At 35.1% G+C, this 19196-nt stretch overlaps 1 protein-coding gene across 1 annotated transcript in view; it reads right to left on the bottom strand.

Moving 5' to 3' along the window:
- LOC136034085 (xaa-Pro aminopeptidase 1-like) overlaps positions 1-19196 on the bottom strand; it is a 127969-nt gene that overhangs the window by 71243 nt on the left and 37530 nt on the right. The window contains exons 4-5 of the mRNA XM_065715213.1: positions 11342-11453; positions 2594-2710 (exon numbers count right to left, since the gene is read on the bottom strand). Of these exons, the coding sequence (XP_065571285.1) occupies positions 2594-2710; positions 11342-11453 (229 nt within the window). The remainder of the gene's footprint in view (positions 1-2593; positions 2711-11341; positions 11454-19196) is intronic.

Here is a 19196-nt window from a genome sequence, read left to right as displayed (position 1 = left end):
ATAAAGTGGAAATATTACAGTATTGAAGAATTTGAAATCCTTGTCTCTGCATTAAAAAAAAAAACCTTAGCATTAGATTTTTCTGTGTTAAAACAAAAAAATAATAAAAATTTCAATTTGTGTCCTTCTCTTGAGAAAACTCGTACGGATGCTAATTGTTATTTTAAATGAAAAATCTAGGAGTAATCAATTCATTGGTTCAGTCATCAAAAATTAAAATATTGTTCCCCCAATAAAATTTCACTTCTAAAAACAATTTGACAAAACAGCAAAATGTCGTCAAAATTTGAAAAAATCATACAGTGATATGTAATGAAATAGGGGTTCATTGAGTAGGCATATTTATGTCTCCTAATTTTTTTTATTTTATTTTTTGTTTATTGAAGGCACAAAATTATTTCAATGAGCTCACGTTCCGAACTCTGAGATGAATTTCTTGTTTCATTTAATTTTTTTTCGAAATATGTATTATCTTAATATTCCATATTACACTGATGCTAATTATATGACTTAGTGATATAATTTATCTAGAGAAGTTTGTATCTATTTAGATGACTGTAGCCAAGCTTTATGAAATAGTTCCTAGAAATAAACTGTAAGCAAGGAATGATTCAGTCACATACTCATCTAAAATCTAAAACAGGGAATTTTGATAACAATTAATACATCAAAAGAATGAGTTTTTGATGTTGATTTCAAAAATATAAAATGCATTCAGTTTAATGTTAACTATTAAAAGCTACAGGCCTGGAAGAATTTACTTGATTTTTGAAAAAGCGGAAAACATTCCCAGAAGTTTGAGAGATCCTAATGAAGATTTCATCATCAAATGCAGCATATCAGAGAGCCCAGAAATTGAGGTTTAAAGCTCCTATCTACAAAATGATGAATTTTGCATTTTTGCAAAAAAAAAGATCACACATGCTTGTTCATTGGTTTTGTTTGATGGTTTTTTTTTCCTGCAGGGAGTAATCGTATCAAAAGAATGGTTCCAAAAGATCGTGAGAGGGCTCACTCAATCGAAAACGAAAAGTTCTAGTGTCCTTTCTAAGGGACCAAAAGATTGGAAGGAAACAAGACCACATCCCGCACCCCTTATTTCTCTTAAGACATTCAATGAAGGTTTTGAGACTACCGTTTGATATTTGAAAGATCGAATAGCTATAGCCTACTTTTGACAAATATATGATCCCCCCTCCAGTCCCTGGGGAATGGGCTTTAACACATGCAGTTTGCCCATTCTTTATATTTTGTAGTTGTTATTGGGAAATTTGCAAAAAGCTTTTAGAGCTCTCTTCGCGGAAGGGGGGGGGGGTCCACAGGGATAATTTTCCTTGGGTTGGAAAGTTTCTCAGGGAAATTTTTCTGGGGAAACTTTACATGGGGAGAATTTTCTTGAATTCACTTATGTAATTCTTTTTATTTGTCTTACTTTCTCTTTGGCTGCAAAATTTTACATGTAGAGAGAATGCTCTTGGGAAATGTCAGGAGGAGGTTTTCAGCCACCCCTCCCTAAACAATTCCTTCATTCAGGAGTGAAGAAACTGTCTGGGGGGATTCGTTCATGAAGAGATTTTCTGTGTGAGGGATTTTCTCTTACGGAATTTTCTGTGAGAACAACTTTACATGGGCGAAGAAGAAGAATTTCCCAGACAAATTTTAACTTGAATGGAATTATCCGAGGGGAATTTTCCGCGCAGGGACAGGTGGGTTTCTCGGCATGGAGTGAAAACGATTAGAAAATATATTAGAAAACATGTTTTTTTAACTGAAAGTATGGAGTAATGTTAAAACTTAAACGAATCGAAATTGTTCCGCGTATGAAGAGGCTTCCTCTTCATAATTCTTCGCTCGTAACGGTAATTTTAACTTTTTGTCCCAATTCTTTAAGAACTAGCCCAGAAACACAAAGACCTTTTACCTTGTATAAAAAGCTTTTTAAATCACTAAAAAGAATTAGTGTAACGGGTGAGGGATTGAGGAGGGGGCATCCCCCCTTATATACGTAAAAAATTTATTCGATTTAAGTTATAATGCTTCTCTTTACTTTCGGTTGAAAAAACGTGTTTTTTTATTTAATTATTATTGAATAGCAATTTATATTAGCAAAGAATGTCATACACTGAGATAGTTGGGGAGAGCGGTGTGCGTTCACGAAAATCACGAAAAAATAAACAGGAGGAAGGGGCAAATTTGTCGCTCAATTTAATTGCTAAAAGAGAGGTATTTTTCAATGAAAATACCCCCTATATGGGTATTCTTTAAATTTTGAAGAGAGGAGAGTAAAAAAATAGGGGCAAATACCGTTCAGCCTTCTGCCCCCTTCAATTGCAGTCTGTAAAAATTTATTTTTTTTAATTTAGGAGGGGGAAAACGCCTGAGAGTTTTGATGATGAAAATTGGCAAACTTAGTCTGTTGGAAGGAAAAATAAACTTTAAATTTTTTCCTTGTAAAGAAGAAGCAAATTTGGATAATTTTCTAACACCATTATATTAAGGGAATTTCTAATTCTTTCTCAGCCTTATCGGTGACACTAAAATCAACTCTGGCTATTTTTTGTAATAAAAAATGAATTAATAATATAATACTAACCTGCGAAGTCAATCTCATGGACAAATGCTGGTGCTGAAGGATATGGTGGCTGTTCTGTACCCCAAACTCGATCAACCAAGTTCGTATTAATTGACCTCAGCTGAATACCCACTTCATCTGAAAGGCAGATTTTAATTAGTCACTAATTTTAAATATGGCTCTGCCATGAACTTTCTCCATCATATTTAATAGGTCAATTGGTTTTTTCTGCTAATTAAAAAAAATGTTTTTTAAAACTAAAAGTAAGGAGAACAGGAGAGCAGAGACGAACAGAAATTTTTGCGCAGATGAAGGGGGTTACCCCATCCTCAACACCTTGCTCTTTACACTAAAGTTTTTAGTAACGGACAGAAATTATTGCGCATATGAAGGGGATCACCCCTCCTCAACATCTCGCTCTCTACGTTAAAATTTTTTGGCACTTTTAAAAAAGCGTCTTATCAAACAGTTCCTGGTAACCAACTGTAGCAAGAAGAGAAACCAAAAACTAAACAAAGCTCTAAAAAATGGAATTTTTATATCAATAGTTACATCAAAAGAACCGTATTTTAATGCAAATTTTAAATATATAAGTTCCATCAAATTTAGTCTTACTCATAAAAAGTTACAAGCCTGAGAAGTTGCCTTATTTTAGAAAATAGGAGGGAACAACCCCTAAAAGTCATAGAATCTTAACGAAAATCACACCATCAGATTCAGCGTATCAGAGAACCCTATTGTAGAAGTTTCAAGCTCCTATCTAAAAAAATGTGGAATTTTGTATTTTTTGTCAGAAGACTGATCACAGGTGCGTGTTTATTATCTTTTTTCAAGGGGGGATCGTATTGACCCATTGGTCCTAGAATTTCGCAAAAGGGTTCATTCTAAGTGAAATTAAAAGTTATATTGCCCCTTTTAAGTGACCAAAAAATTAGAGGGCTCCCACGCTTGTTTTTTCCCCAAAGTCACTGGATCAAAAGTTTGAGATAGCCATTTTGTTCAGCATAGTTGAACAACCTAGAAATTATGTCTTTGAGGGTGACACACTCCCCCACAGTCCCCTGGGAAGGGGCTGCAAGCCACAAACTTTGATCATTGTTTACATATAGAATGGTTATTGGGAAGTGTACAAACGTTTCAGGGGGATTTTTTTATGATAGAGGGGACGTGGTTACGTGGGATGATCTTTCAATGGAAAATTTATCATGGGGGAAGAGAAATTCTATGAAGGGGGCGCAGAATTTTCTAGCATTCTTTGAAAAAAAAACAATGAAACAATAATATGAAAAAGTTTTTTTTTTAACTGGATGTAAGGAGCAGCATTAAGACTTAAAACAAACAGAAATTATTACGCATATGAGGAGGTTCATTTCCTTCTAAATACCTCGCTCTTTACGCTAAAATATTTTTCGTAATTCAACTATTTATTCTACGCCCTATTTAAGCTTTAGCGTAAAGAACGAGGTATTGATGAGGTGGGGAAACCCTCTCATATATGTAATAAAAATATAAGAATACAGAAACTGGTTACGTAAGTTTATTTGTAAGTTATGTATATTTATTACTAATAAAATCGTTCGTAAAAAAAATTTAAAAGTTCTAGTTGCATTTTAAGTAACCAAAAAACTGGAGGGTAAATAGGCCTCTTATCCCACCCCTTTTTTCAAAATCGTCCGATCGGAACTATGAGAAAGCCATTTAGCCACAAAAAAATTAATATACAAATTCAGTTTTAATTAGGTTCGGAGAGCCATAATCAAAGGATGAATTAATTATAAAACTTTCAGAAATTAAATAAAAAAAAAACAAGTTTTTTCAACTGAATGTAAGGAGCGACATTAAAACTTAAAAACTAACAGAGATTACTCCGTATATGGAAGGGGATGTTCCCTCCTAAAAGCCCAGCTCTTTACGCTAAAGTTTTTTTTATTGTTTTAAAAATTAGAGTTATGACAAAGGGTCAAACTTTAGCGTAAAGAGCGAGCCGTTTAGGAAGGATCAGCCCGTTTAGGAGTAATTTCTGTTCGTTTAAAGTTTTAATTTCGCTCCTTACTTTCATTTGGAAACAACTTTTTTTAAAATTTTATTGTTCCAAATAAACGGCCTTTGTGCTTGAGAAGTTTCTTAAAGAATTGGGGCACAATTCAAACTTTAGCACAAAGAGCGAGATGTTGAGTAGGGGGCAATCCCCTTCATATAGGTAATAATTTCTTTTTATTTCAAGTCTTAATGTTGCTCCTTACTTTCTGTCGAAATAACTCGTTTTTTTATTTCATGTCTGACGTTTTTTTAGATAATACCAGGAAATCTAAAGTTTTTTTTAGTACTTTAAAAAAAGAGTCTTATTGTTCTAATCAAATGACCCTTGTGTTTCAGGAGTCATTCTTAAAGCATTGGGACGAAATTCAAACGAAATTGCGTAAAGATTGAGGTTTTGAGAAGGGTGCGACCCCCTTCATATACGTAGTAATTTCTGTTTGTCCTAAGTTTTTATTATCACTCCTTACTTTCAATTGAACAAAACTGGCTTTTTTATTTAATTTCTGATCGTTTTTTAAATAATGCCAGGAAATCTGACACCACTTCCACGGAGAAATCCCCTCACCACGGAAACATCCTCTATACAATTCAATCCCGGCAACAATTACCCCGGACAATTACTTGTAACCACTCCGCGTGTAAAATTGAGACGGAAAAAAGAAAGTAAGAAATATAAAAAAATATTCTTGCATAAGAATTCGGGCAAATTCGCGCAGTGTATAATTTCTCCTGACAAGTTCACTCCCTGGAAACTTACCTCCCCATAGAAAATTCTCCCATGAAAAAAATCCAGCAGAAAATTTGCTCCCCCCCCCCCGAAAAAGTATACATGCATCACAATACCAAATACTATGCGTAAACAGTGGGCAAATTTTATAACTGAAAGACATTTCCCCTGGGGCTCTGGGGGTTTCATGTTATACCCAGAGGCATTATTATTGGACCTTTTAACTATGATGAACAAAATGGCTATCTCAAAATTTTGAACGGACGATTTTGGAAAAGAAGTTGCGGGGGAGGTAGCCTAGTTGCCATCCAGTATTTTCGGACATTTAAAAAGGGCTCTAGAACCTTTAATTTGTGTTCGCATGCGCCCTCTTCCGGTATAATTAAACTACTGGGCCAATACAATCACCCCTAAAAACAAACAAAAAAACACACACACATCCGTGATCTTTCTTCTGGCAAAAAATACAAAATACTACATTTATAAAGATAGGAGCTTGAAAACTTTACATTAGGGTACTCTGATACGCTGAGTTTGATGGTGTGATTTTCATTAAGATTTTAAGACCTTTAAGGGCTATTTTCCACTTTTTTCGAAAATAACTCAAATTTTCTCAAAATAGGTAAAAATAAATTTGATGAAACTTATATATATATTTAAAATCAGAATAGAAAACCGGTTCTTTTGATGTATTTATTTGTATCAAAATAAAGTTTTTCAGAGTTTCAACTACTATTGAGCCGGGTTCCTTACTTGCAGTTCGTTACCATGAACTGTTTCGTGTGAAACAAGTATTTTCTTTAATGTTAGTATAGTTTGTTTTGTTTCCTATTTGTTTGTGTTATATGTACAATAAATTTTGTTTTATACGAAATTTTCAGGGCTACAAAGAACGAAAGGTCAATATGGCTACGACATGTTTTACTACTGAAGGATGACAGATTCCCAAACATTGTTCCTTTCGGCCATTAAATAAAAAAAACTAATTTTTTTAGCTGAAAGTAAGGAGCGACATTAAAACTTAAAACGAACAGAAATTACTCCGTATATAAAATGGGTTGTCTCCTCCGCAATCCCTCGCTCTTTACGCTAAAGCTTTTAATTGTTTTAAAAACTAGAATTGTGGCAAAGAGTCAAATTTTAGCGTAAAGAGCGAGGGATTGCGGAGGAGACAACCCATTTTATATACAGAGTAATTTCTGTTCGTTTTAAGTTTTAATGTCGCTCCTTACTTTCAGCTAAAAAAATTAGATTTTTTTTATTTAATTTCTGAACGTTTTTGAATTAATGCATGTTTGGTTTTGGCTCTCCCTACATAAATTATTAAAATGAAATTTGTATATTAATTCTTTTTTTGGATAAATGGCTTTCTCTTAGTTTTGATCAGACGATTTTGAGAAATAAGGGGTGGAGAAGGAGGCCTAGTTGCCCTCCAATTTTTCGGTTGCTTAAAAAGGCAAATAGAACTTTTAATTTTTAACGAACGTTTTTATTAGTAAAAAATATACGTAACTTATAAATTAGCAACTTACGTAACAAACTTTCATAATCTCATATTTTTATTATGTATACAAGAGGGTTTGTATCCTCGTTAATACCTCGCTCTTTCCACTAAATCTTAAGTTTTGTCCCAATTCTTTAAAAATGACCCCTGAATCAGAAAGGCCGTTGAATAAACAGTTGAAATTACTAAAAATACTTTAGCATAAAGAGCGAGGTATTTATCTCCTCCTAAATACCTCGCTCTTTATGCTAGAGTGTTTTTAGAAACCCTCAAATGCGTAATAATCTCTGTTCGTTTTAAGTTTCAATGCTACTCCTACCTTTCATTTGAAAAAAAACGTTTTCATGTTTATTTTTCATTGTTTTCTTATAGTAATGCTAGAAAATCATGCGCCCTTTTCCTTGAATTTTTCTTCCCCCATGACAGATTCCTCCAAGGAAAGATCCTCCAACATAGCCCCCTCCCCTCAGCCCCACCCCCCAAACAAAATAAAATCCCCCTGAAAACGTCTGTACACTTCCCAATAACCATTACTATATGTAAACACTGGTCAAAGTTTGTAACTTGCAGCCCCTCCCCCAGGGATTGTAGGGGAGTAAATCATCCCCAAATACATAGTTATTATGGTTTTCGACTATGCTGAACAAAATGGCTATCTCAAAATTTGATCCGTTGACTTTGGGAAAAAATGAGCGTGGGAGGGGGCCTAGATGCCCTCCAATTTTTTTGGTCACTTAAAAAGGGCACTAGAACTTTTCATTTCCGTTAGAATGAGCCCTCTTGCGACATTCTAGGACAACTTGGTCGATACGATGACCCCTGGGAAAAAAAAAAAAAAAAAAAAAAAAAAAAAATAAACACGAACCCGTGATTTGTCTTCTGGCAAAAAATACAAAATTCCACATTTTTGTAGATAGGAGCTTGAAACTTCTACCGTAGGGTTCTCTGATACGCTGAATCTGATGGTGTGATTTTCGTTTAGATTCTATGAACTTTAGGGGGTGATTTCCCCTATTTTCTTAAATAAGGCAAAATTTCTCAGTCTCGTAACTTTTGATGGGTAAGACTAAACTTGATGAAACTTATATATTTAAAATCAGCATTAAAATGCAATTCTTTTGATGTAGCTATTGATATCAAAATTCAATTTTTTAGAGCTTTGGTTACTATTGAGCCGGGTCGCTCCTTACTACAGTTCGTTACCACGAACTGTTTGATCCATCTGGAGCAAATGAAAAGGATGTCCTCCCGAATATATTGGGAAGAAGCTGTAAAATACCGTCTGAAGGAAATCGTAATTTCATGAGAGGGGTACACAGTGCAGCTTTGAACAGGTTGGGGTTGTGGAGGAGCGTGTTCAGCTGTGTCGACCTCAGACCTGCAGTGAGCTGTTGGTAGTTGTAGTTTTTTGTATATTTGCTTTATATATCTCCAGGGATGATCCTGTCTAAGCAATGATCATAGGTGGTGAGAAAAGGCTTATTCGAACTGAAGTTGTAAGGTTAATGCTCTTTTTAAGGAATAAAAAAAAAATGTACAACAGCAAAGTAGTGTTTTCTACCATTTATGACGCCAAACAATAATTTCAGCCCAAAGAAGTCCTAAATACTGTCAAAACACAACATTTTTCTCCTGAGATGATTCTGTCGAACTGATGACCCTAGGATAAAGATGAATGGCTAATTTCAACTGAAGTTGAAAAGTAAGTACCATTTTTAAGTAACAAAAGAGATAGCGCAACAGAAAATGAGTGTTTTCTGCCATTTTTGACGCCAAAAATAATTTGGCCCAAAGAGATCCAAAATACTATGAAACAAAAATTCTTAGCTAGTGAATAGATTTAAAATAATCAAAAAACTATCCTTTGAACTTCCCAGGATCAGAGGTTGTAATACTGCACATCAGTGAATTCCTTCCTAAAGACGCAGGGATTTGAAAAATAAGGAAGTGTACTCAAATTTCTAGATAAATCAGGAGGTGGAGCTACCGCGCGCCTCAAACATAACAATATATTGATACTGCTTCAGATTCAAAGCATTATTGAGTTAATGTGGGCGAAGGAAACCTGGCAAACAAATAATTTGTTATTAGTTGAATGTAGAAGCAATCGAAAAAGAAAATCCCTCAACATGCGAAAGATTGCTCGATGTTTATGAAAGGAAAATTCCCCAAAGAAGTAATGATAACCAAAAAATACTTTAATGCTCATTATAGTCACTAGCTGAGAAGCCTTATAATTGAAGCTTAGGTTATAACTCTGCTAAACCCAAGCCTTGGTTTTGGTCTACAATATCCTGTCAGATTCTATGCTTACATTGGCCCTCTTGGGTCATCTCGGCTCGAATTTGTCTTCAGATTCGTTTGTTGTTGAAAGTTGACGCTTTGCCAGCGACCAGGTGAAATTTGTGCTTCCGAGAAATCTGAACACACTTTCACCTGTAAGGGGGGAGTGATTCATAGGGCAGTCTCATAACGCAGACTGGGACAAACTGCAAAGCTACTTATCGGCAAAGTCATGGGGTTAATTTACAAAAGAGGGCCAATTAAATCAGCCTCGCTTTACAAAAAGTTAGTACAGAGGCTATTGACTAATTTGACCCACTCAAGGCATAACGAGCCTCTCTAAAAGAGAATACTATTGCCCCAATTCAAGACAATTTAAGGTCAGAAAGATGGCTCATTAGAAACGGCATTAAACAAAATCAGACAGTGATCAGGTAGATCTCAGGGTGAATGTATTTTAGTCATGTGTCAAGCTAGAACCACCTACAGACGTAAGTTTGTAAAAAAAAACAACAAAAACAACTAAAATGTGCCCCAGCGGCGCTGAAGATCTCCAAAGAAACTTTATATTTATCTAAGCCCAACTCAATTCCATCCATTCATTTCGAAGGAGTGATGAGTTATTCTTGCTAAGAAAAAGCGGATGCTCTTACGAAAGCTTTTGTAAAGGTCGCAAAATTTGAGGACCGCTGGAGTTTTCCCTCCTTTTTGCAACAAGCAGATGCAAAAATTACTTTTGTAAATATAAATAGTAGCAAGGCGTTTAGAGCACTCAGTCAACTAGATGTGAAACTAAATGTCTACTGAATTGATGGTGCCTGCTTATCTTAGATGGTGCTTGCTGACTCTTGGTAGATGGTGACTTATGGTAGATGGTGCTTGCTGACTTCATCTATCAACGCCCATTACGTGTTGTTCTTGGCAGCTTCATTTGAAAGAACATTCAGCGCTATTATATGCAACCCAATGAAGTGTTTTGGGTCAATTCTCTTCCTGGTGCTCATAAGCAGCCTAGAGGATAGCCTTGGAAAGAAAACTCTTTCGACTTTACTGATGAAACGACGACTAAAAACAAAGTTCCGCCATCACAAAAGACGGAGACCCCAGCAGACCCTATAAGATGCTTCGGGATGATTTGGAAAAAGTTCTGGTGTGATTGGAAGCAAGAAAATTCCTTTCCCAGAGCGTACATACTTGATGGGAGTTGGAAAACTGAGTCTGTTTTTTTTCCGTTTTTTATTTCGAATTTTATAAATTAACTATCAGCCTGTGAAGAATTGAATATTTCTACATTAGATAGAGTAGTTATAAAGCAAAAAAATTTAACGGGGAGTAAAAACAATGATTCAATTAGTAATCCTGGGATAAAGAGGGGGAGGATAAGGGATGGTAAGACAAAAGAACAAGAATAGCAAAGTTGATGCTTTAAATTCGGTGGGCGTTGGAAGCGTTTGCAATGTGCAAGCTTCCGGTGGCTTAATAGACCACTACAATGAATTTAGCTGAGGTAATAGAAGCCGTAGAAGTCAACTGCATTGGATTTTGATTAATTTTTTTCTTTACCATGGTCAGTCTTTTTTTTAAGTATTTTGATTCTTTAATTGAGTTTGACCTTTTTTAGATTTAACCTATCTTTCTTGAAATCCTTACTGTATTGTAAGGCGAAATTCGTTAAAAAGTGGTTAAATTTTTGGAAAGGATCTGGGAAAGGGGTGTTTTAAAATAAATAAAATAAATAATGTGGAAATTTAAAGACATCACGACAAAATAGTAAGAATTACAATATTTTGGGTGGTAAGACAGGCTCAAAAGTCTCTATGTGATTGATAATTTTGGGCTTTGTACCGACTTCCTATTTTTCATTTTTCATTTTTCTATCATTTCATTTTTTATAACACAAGATAAGCTTTTTCCGTAAAAGATGTTTTAATTGCCCTCAATCCTGCTGATGATTGTTGCTGATAACACAAAAATAAACGGCAAAACCTACTGTTTATTTATTTTGTTTTCAAAACTCAATTATTTCGAAACAGTTAAATATTTTTTTATTCAAAAATACCGCCACAGTCCCCAAAATTTTGCTGATTTATCCCTTTATAAAAAATCACTGCAAACAAGAGTGACTTCTTATTTTAGTTTTCTATAGTCCATCAAAAGTCGATGTTTCTGTCTTTTTTAATGACAGAGAAACATATCAATAACAATTAAAACTCACCTAGTTCAGCCCTGTAATTAAGCCAAGTTTCTGCATTGAGTAACTTAGGATCGGCTCCAACAAGATCCCCAACAGATAGAATAGTTTTCAGCCATTCAATGATTGAGGGAACCTGTGAAAAAACTTTTTAAAATGAATTAGACAGCCGAAAGATAAATGTGTTTGGCACAAGATTAGACTGCCGTAAACTTTGATTCAAGAAACTAATTATCCTGGATTAAGAGGGAAATTTTTAATGGGAGTGGTTCCAGCATATACTTTGGCAAAGGATAAATCACATAAGATTATTGCTACGATTAGTTAAAACAAATCATGGTAATTGAGTTATTGTAATTATATAATTGAAATATTATATAATTAGTAATTGAAGTATTGATAATTGACAGAATTTTTTAGTAGGAATGGTTTTAGTATATATCTTCGGAAAGGATGTAAATCTTACCTCCTATATAAGAATATTGCTATGATTAGCTAAAATAAACATTAGAAGCTGACTTATTTTAATCGTTATATAATTGAAGAAATATATAACAGGTAATTTGAATGTTATTAATAAGCCCAATTTTCTAGTGGGGATGGGAGGTTTTTGAGCCCGTCTTCTTTCCAAAATATTGAAATTCTCGCTATTTTCCCGTGACATTTTTAAATTTCTGCGTAATTCATTTTTTTATTTCTTTAAAACAGTTTTTTTCTCTATTCTTTCCAAAAATTGAGCCATCTTTTAACAACTATTCGCCTTATAATGCATTACTGGTGTCAATAAAGATAAAGTTAAATCTACAAATAAAGGGAAAAGTTCTATTACAAAGTCAACATACTCATTACAAAGTCAGAAAAAACAGATTGACAAAATCTTTTTTTTATTTAATTTCTGATCGTTTTTGAAATCATACCAGGAAGTTCCCTTCCCCTCCTCCCCATGTAATCCTCCAGGAAATTTTATTCTTTCTGAAATATTCCCCGTGTAAATATCCTTCCACAGAGAAAATACCCTTCCCCCCCCAAAAAAAACAGTATATTTCAATAACAAATACTATAGGTGTCCAACGGGCAAATTGCATAACTTAAAGCCCTATCTCCAGTTGCTACAAGGGGTCATGTCATCCCCAAAGACACAGTTATTGGAGCTTAGAAGTATGCTCAATCAAATGGCCCACTCCAAATTTTGATCATTTGCCTTTGGGGAATAAAGAGCGTGGGAGGGGGGCTAGTCGCCCTCCAATCTTTTTGGTCGCTTAAAAAGGACATAATAACTCCTGATTTTGGATGAAATAACCCCTCTCTCGATCTTCTAGGGTTACGGGCTCGATACGATCACCACTGGAAAAAAAAAAAAACACATTCGTGATCTTTCTTCTGGCAAAAAATGTAAAATTCCACATGTGTGACATTAATCAGATTGCTTGACTTTTAGGATATCTCCTTCCCTTGTCAAAAATCGGTAAAAATTTTCTAAGGCTCGTAATTTTTGATGGTTAACACCAAATTTAATGAACTTTATGTATTTCGAATACACGTAAATATTCAATACTTTTGATGCATCTATCATTATTAAGACTCTGTTTTATGTGTTTTGGTTATATTGAGCCGAGTCACTCATTATATGCAGTTTGTTACTACGAAATATTTGATTTGGGGTAGTGAAATCTAATAAAAACTTAATCAAACAGTTCGTGGTAACGAACTGTAGTAAGGAGCGACCCGGCTCAATAGTAAACGAAACTCTAAAAAACGGAATTTCGATGCTGAAAGATATATCAAAAGAATTGGATTTTTATGCTGATTGTAAATATATAAGTTTCATCAAATTTAGTCCTTGTCATCAAAAGTTACGAGCCTGAGAAAATTTGCCTTATTTTGGAAAATAGGGGGTAACACCCCCTAAAAGTCATAGGATCTTAACGAAAATTACACCATCGCATTCAGCGTATCAGAGAACCCAATAGAAAAAATTCCAAGGTCCAATCTACAAAAATGTGGAATTTCGTTCCACGCTCATTTTCGTCCCCCTCCCACGCTCATTTTTTCCCCAAAGTCAACAGATCAAAATTTTGAGATAGCCATTTTGTTCCGCATAGTCGAAAACCATAATAACTATGTCTTTGGGGATGACTTACCCCCCACAGTCCCTGGGGGAGGGGCTGCAAGTTACAAACTTTGACCAATGTTTCAGGGCTTCCACTTTTCGGTTTCAATTTTCCCTATTTTTATATTAATTTTTCCTAAAATTCCCTGTCTTTAGATCTGATTTCTCCCTATTTTCCTCCCTAGAAAAAAAGATATTTTGCCTCAGATTTCCATACTATCTACACGAAAAACGTAACGTAAATCAAAGTGTTATTTTTTACTTTAGATACTGATATACATAAAATCTTTTACACTATTGAGAACACAAAAGAAATTTCGAGTAAGTGTCATCTCCAGCACTTCATCGCACGTAGCGTTTGCTTTTGTCTTGAAAGCAGCAACAGCTTTCGGTATGCTGACAGTTGATGAAGTTTTATCTTCGTTTTTCAACCAGAAATTAACTCGAATAAGTGAGATTAGTGTGACAATCTCGGCATTATTTCGGATGTCTGTGTTGATTAATTTCAGGAGACTATGCAAACGCTCAGCTGGTACATTACTAAAGGGTAACAAAAGCATCAGTGATGTGCCCTTCCGGTATTCTGGGTACTTGATTTCACCTCTGCAAGTCTTCAGACTAAGTATCTTCATCCAGTAGCACTCAACTGACAGTTCATCAACTTGGGCACCTCCCAAATGAAGCTTAATGATATCGGTCACAGCCAGAGATTTTCATTCTACGTCCATTTTTGGACGCAACACTTTTCTGTTAGAACGGGATATCTCGCAAATAGTGGCCTTAGAGATTTTGGCTTCAAATTTCTTGCATTCCCAGGTTCAACCAATGCCAAAATGTCATAAATTTTGTCTTTAAACCTGAAACGGTCTTGAATATGCTTAATTAGGACTATATAATAGTTTCGACAAGACCGGTAAAAAAAAAATTAATATTATAACTTGGCTCTTGAGCATCTACGAGTTCTCGCATTGAATCGGTTGCAGCTATTCCCCCATATGTCTGGTTTAAAGGCAGGTACTCACTTGAAAGGTGAGGATTCATTTCGGTAAACAAACCAACACTGCGAATATAGTCTAGTTCCATGAAGTTAGACGCAACATCATTCACAAGTTTTCTGACACTTGCCTTTAGGGAATAAAGACGTGGAAGCTCAGATTGAAAACTGTGTTGGATTCATTAGAGAGGCGAAGAAAGTAGTCCATAAATTCAAAGTGTGGCTTTGTCAACTTGCTTTGTAATGTTGACAAGATAAGGTCATTGGTTGTAGTTATGTCGTCAAACGTGGTTTCTATGAAATAATGAGTAAGAGCAACCCGGTGCTCAATAAGCCTCTTTATGCAGGCATGAAGGGACAACCAACGGGTCTGTCCTGGTGCAAGAATTGGGAGTGCTTTGCATTCAAAGAATTTCTGAAATTTGACGTACTTATTTCGCCTGGAAGTACTCCTCGAAAAGTGGGCATAGATATTTCGCGCCAAGTCTTCTAGTGCCTTGGGAAGTGACAAGCATGCATAGGATGAATATAAGTGAATAAGATGGAACGAGCATTTCACATTCCAAATATGAAGAACCTTTGATATGAAGCAAGATAATGAAGGCTTTCATTAGCTTTGAAGCAGGTGTATTGCCTCCAAACTTGACATTAGTAGTATCTGCACAAAATCCAACAATATTTTGCCAGAGAATCAAGTTTTTTTCAATGACTTATTTGATGCAGTTAGTCCGACCCTCAGCTGATCCATCACAACACTTAACCATATCCAATGCTTCAACATTACATTGTAAATCTTTCTTACCAAAAAATATTATAATGATGAATTTTTCAGTCTTCTGTTTGAAAAAAATCAAACTTTCACTGAAAATCCTTACTTTACCCTGAAAATCCTTACTTTACCCAAGAATTTTCCTTTGTCCCTAAATTCAAAATAAGTGTCCCTAAAAGAAGTAATTTCTCCCTAAAATAGGGTAATCTCCCTAAAAGTGGAAGCCCCGCAATGTTTACATACAGTAATGGTTACTGGGAAGTGTACCGACGTTATCAGGGGGATTTTTTTGGTTTGGGTGTGGGGTTCAGGGGAGGGGGCTATATGGGAGGATCTTTCCTTGGAGGAATATTTCATGGGGGAAGAGAAATTCAATGAAAAGGGCGCAAGACTTTCTAGCATTACTATAAAAAAAAAACAATGAAAATGTAAACATGAAAAAGTTTTTTCAATTGAAAGTAAGGAGAAGCATTAAAACTTAAAACGAACAGAGATTATTACGCATATGAGGGGTTCTAAAAATACTCTAGCATAAAGAGCGAGGTATTTAGGAGGAGATAAATACTTCGCTCTTTATGCTAAAATTTTTTTAAATAATTTCAACTATTTATTCTACGGCCTTTCTGATTCAGGGGTCATTCTTAAAGAATTGGGATAAAACAAGATTTAGTGTGAAGAGCGAGGTATTAACGAGGGGACCAACCCCCTCATATATATAATCAAAAATATAAGAATATAAAAGTTTGTTACGTAAGTTAATTCTTAAGTTACGTATTTTTTTAACTAATAAAAACGTTCGTTAAAAATAAAAGATCTAGTTGCCTTTTTAAGTAACCGAAAAATTGGAGGGCAACTAGACCTCCTTCCCCACCCCTTATTTCTCAAAGTCGTCTGATCAAAACTAAGAGAAAGCCATTTAGCCAAAAAAAGAATTAATATGCAAATTTCATTTTTATAATTTATGTACGGAGAGCCAAAATCAGACATGCATTAATTCAAAAACTTTCAGAAATTAAATAAAAAAACAAGTTTTTTTTAATGAAAGTAAGGAGCGACATTAAAACTTAAAACGAACAGAAATTACTCCGTATATGAAAGGGGCTTTTCCTCCTCGACACCCTAAACACCTCCTCGACACCTCCTCGACTGCGCTAAAGTTTGATTCTTTCTCGCAACTCTACTTTTTAAAACAATAAAAAACTTTAGCGTAAGGAGCGGGGTGTCGAGGAGGAAAAGCCCCTTTCATATACGGAGTAATTTCTGTTCGTTTTAAGTTTTAATGTCGCTCCATACTTTCATTTAAAAAAACTTGTTTTTTTATTTAATTTTTTCTTAAGGAACAGAGTAGGTGACGTTTAAGAATAATTGATACAGAATAATAGATATCTGGGGCTTCCTGGGACAATGGGGTATAGATCTTCAGTAGCAATAGGAAATCCTATATTTTAGGAGATACTGTTAAGTAGAGCCTGATTTACCCTACATTATATGTTAGGTATTGCTTCGTTTCTGTTTTCGCTATTATTGTTTTGCTTGGTTTTAGTAAGATGCAAATTACTTGTAATGATGATGCTTTATATAAGGTTTTGAAAGAGTAACAGCGTGGATTTTAGAGGGGGGATACATCGACCTGATTTTACTCTTAGAGTAATAATTGAGAAGTGCTTGTGTCATCAGTAGGGCTCGAATGTATGCGGGATAAAAATTATAAGATATGTATAAATATATTGTTATTATTTATTGGATGATATGTAAGTAAAAAGGAAGAATATTTAATTAAAACATCAAGAAAAATAATTTTTTTTGACAAGAAAGTCATTTGAAAATAGAATTTGTATTGCAGACATATGCATTGAATCAGTTACAAAAACAGAGTATTGATAAAGAACATCACATTGAAGTAGCTAATTCATTGTTCGAAATTGTTACCAACCAAATACATCTTCAAATTATTAAATACAGAAGATCGACGTTTTGGTCTTAAAATTAACTTTTAACGGCCAAAGGAACGCTCCACATTCACTGATGAAATAGGTGCATACTTGAAACATGCAGTGTCTGCTGGCGTGAAGGATTTAAAGTCTGCTTCAGCGTCCTGCTTACTGTTGGTTTTCACCAGCAGTTAAATATTTCTCCTTCCTGGGTTTTGTAGAGAATACTCTGCAATTTTTTCCACATCGTAGTCCCAATTTCCCCAGGAACTTCTTTCAGACTCTCAATAGCGTTGTTAACAGTTGCTACATTATCCATTGTGGCCATATTTTGAGTTTCCAGCTTTGTTATGGAGTGCATTAAAAAACAAGCATTTGAAGATACGTGAGCCAAGTTGTTCTTTAGTGTAGGTTGCTTCATTACGGCTTTAGCCTGTTTTATCGCCATAGCCAAGGATGAATCTTGTTCTGAGAGAACATTTCTAACTGAGCCAAAGTTCCTGCTGTATTAGTCTGCCATTTCTGCCATTTCCATTTATCCCAGCCAGATTATTGGCTGAGGGGTGGAGATAAGTCAGGATAAATATCCTTAAGTATGTTTATTCAAATTGGGGCATTTAAAGAAATGCCTTTTTAACATTTGATACTAAGGAAAGAACATCTGGAAACAGAAGTCTGACAATTTTTGCAACTTGGTGGAGTGCTTGTGCGAAGTAAGTTACATGGATCATATTTGGGTAGAACATACAAAGCGGTGTCTGTCAAAAATAAAAATAAACTTCTGTAATACACCCATTAGGCCAAAGAAGACTCATGGAATCATTAAAAAAATGAGCAACAGTTGTATGGTTACAATTCCTAACCAGTCTTCCAACTATTAAATTGGCAATGTGTCTTCCTTCAGCATCAGTTGTTTCATCAACTGAAACCCAAGTAGGGCCACCTCCAACATTACCTCAAATTTTAGCAAGAGACTTCTTTGCCAGAATATCGTTCTAAAAACCTCTTAAAACCTGGACTACTGAGTTTTTGTAAGGAGTTGTCTTCCCTACTTAGTGCGTGACATAAATCTGTATTAAATGAAGATTCACATGCAGCATCAGATGAAGAAGCCTATTTAAAAGTCTGTCGAGGGCCTGGTCGTTTTTCCTTGTTCCTCTTATGTTTAGATTTAGCAATATGTTGAATAACTTGAAAACTCTGTGAAGTAGACAACGCAGGAACAATATAATACGGAATAATTGCTTTTGAATGTTTTATCGGGGAACTTTCACAGATGCTTCTTCACTAGGTTCGATTTTTTAAATGGTTCTTTATGCATTTTCATCCCTGCGCTACAGGCTTGACACTACGCAAGTATAATGCTGTTTTGACGATAGTGCACTGACAAACAAGCTCCGCGCACGGATGTTGAGATGTTACTGTGAATAATTTAGTGAAAACAACCGGACTAGGGTGGCAGAGGTAAGGCAGATACTTCCTGTCTCTGCGTACTTCTTCAGTTTCTGAAAATATTTTCTCTCCGCTCACCCATCCATCATCTTTCCTAATGAACAGCACGAGTAAGGCAGTTGGAACTAAATTTCGATATCCAGGTATTCGTATATACTGAATAAATGGGTATTCGTATATAGCCTACTGAATAATATCAGAATACTGATATTTAAAAAATGGAGTGTAGGCGATGGGTGTATGTAATGATGGGTAGAATATGTGAAAATATGTAAAATAAAAATGTACCTGGATGATTCGGAATGCCTTAACATGTATTTAAACTTTGAACAGTACGGTATTTAGCTCCAGCAAAATTATGTAAATACATACGAATTCTGGCCCTAGTCATCAAACACTTTTAGTCCTTAGTTTTATATATTATGAGCAAGGGTCTGATTCAGCTGATAGATGAATTTTTAGTTGTTTTGTGGGTTTAGGGTAAAAGAATGAGCTTGAAAATTGATGTTAAGTAGATAAATTCGCTAAGACTAGGATTAAATGAAGGTGAATGACTGATGCTGGCTAACAGGAAGATCGATTAAGTGAACAGCTTCACTTCCCTAGGCAGTATTATTAGTAAG

Source organism: Artemia franciscana, chromosome 2, assembly GCF_032884065.1.
Source record: "Artemia franciscana chromosome 2, ASM3288406v1, whole genome shotgun sequence".
Taxonomy (NCBI): domain Eukaryota; kingdom Metazoa; phylum Arthropoda; class Branchiopoda; order Anostraca; family Artemiidae; genus Artemia; species Artemia franciscana.
The sequence above is the reverse complement of the archived record's forward strand: the minus strand, read 5'-3'. Positions and strand labels throughout refer to the sequence as shown.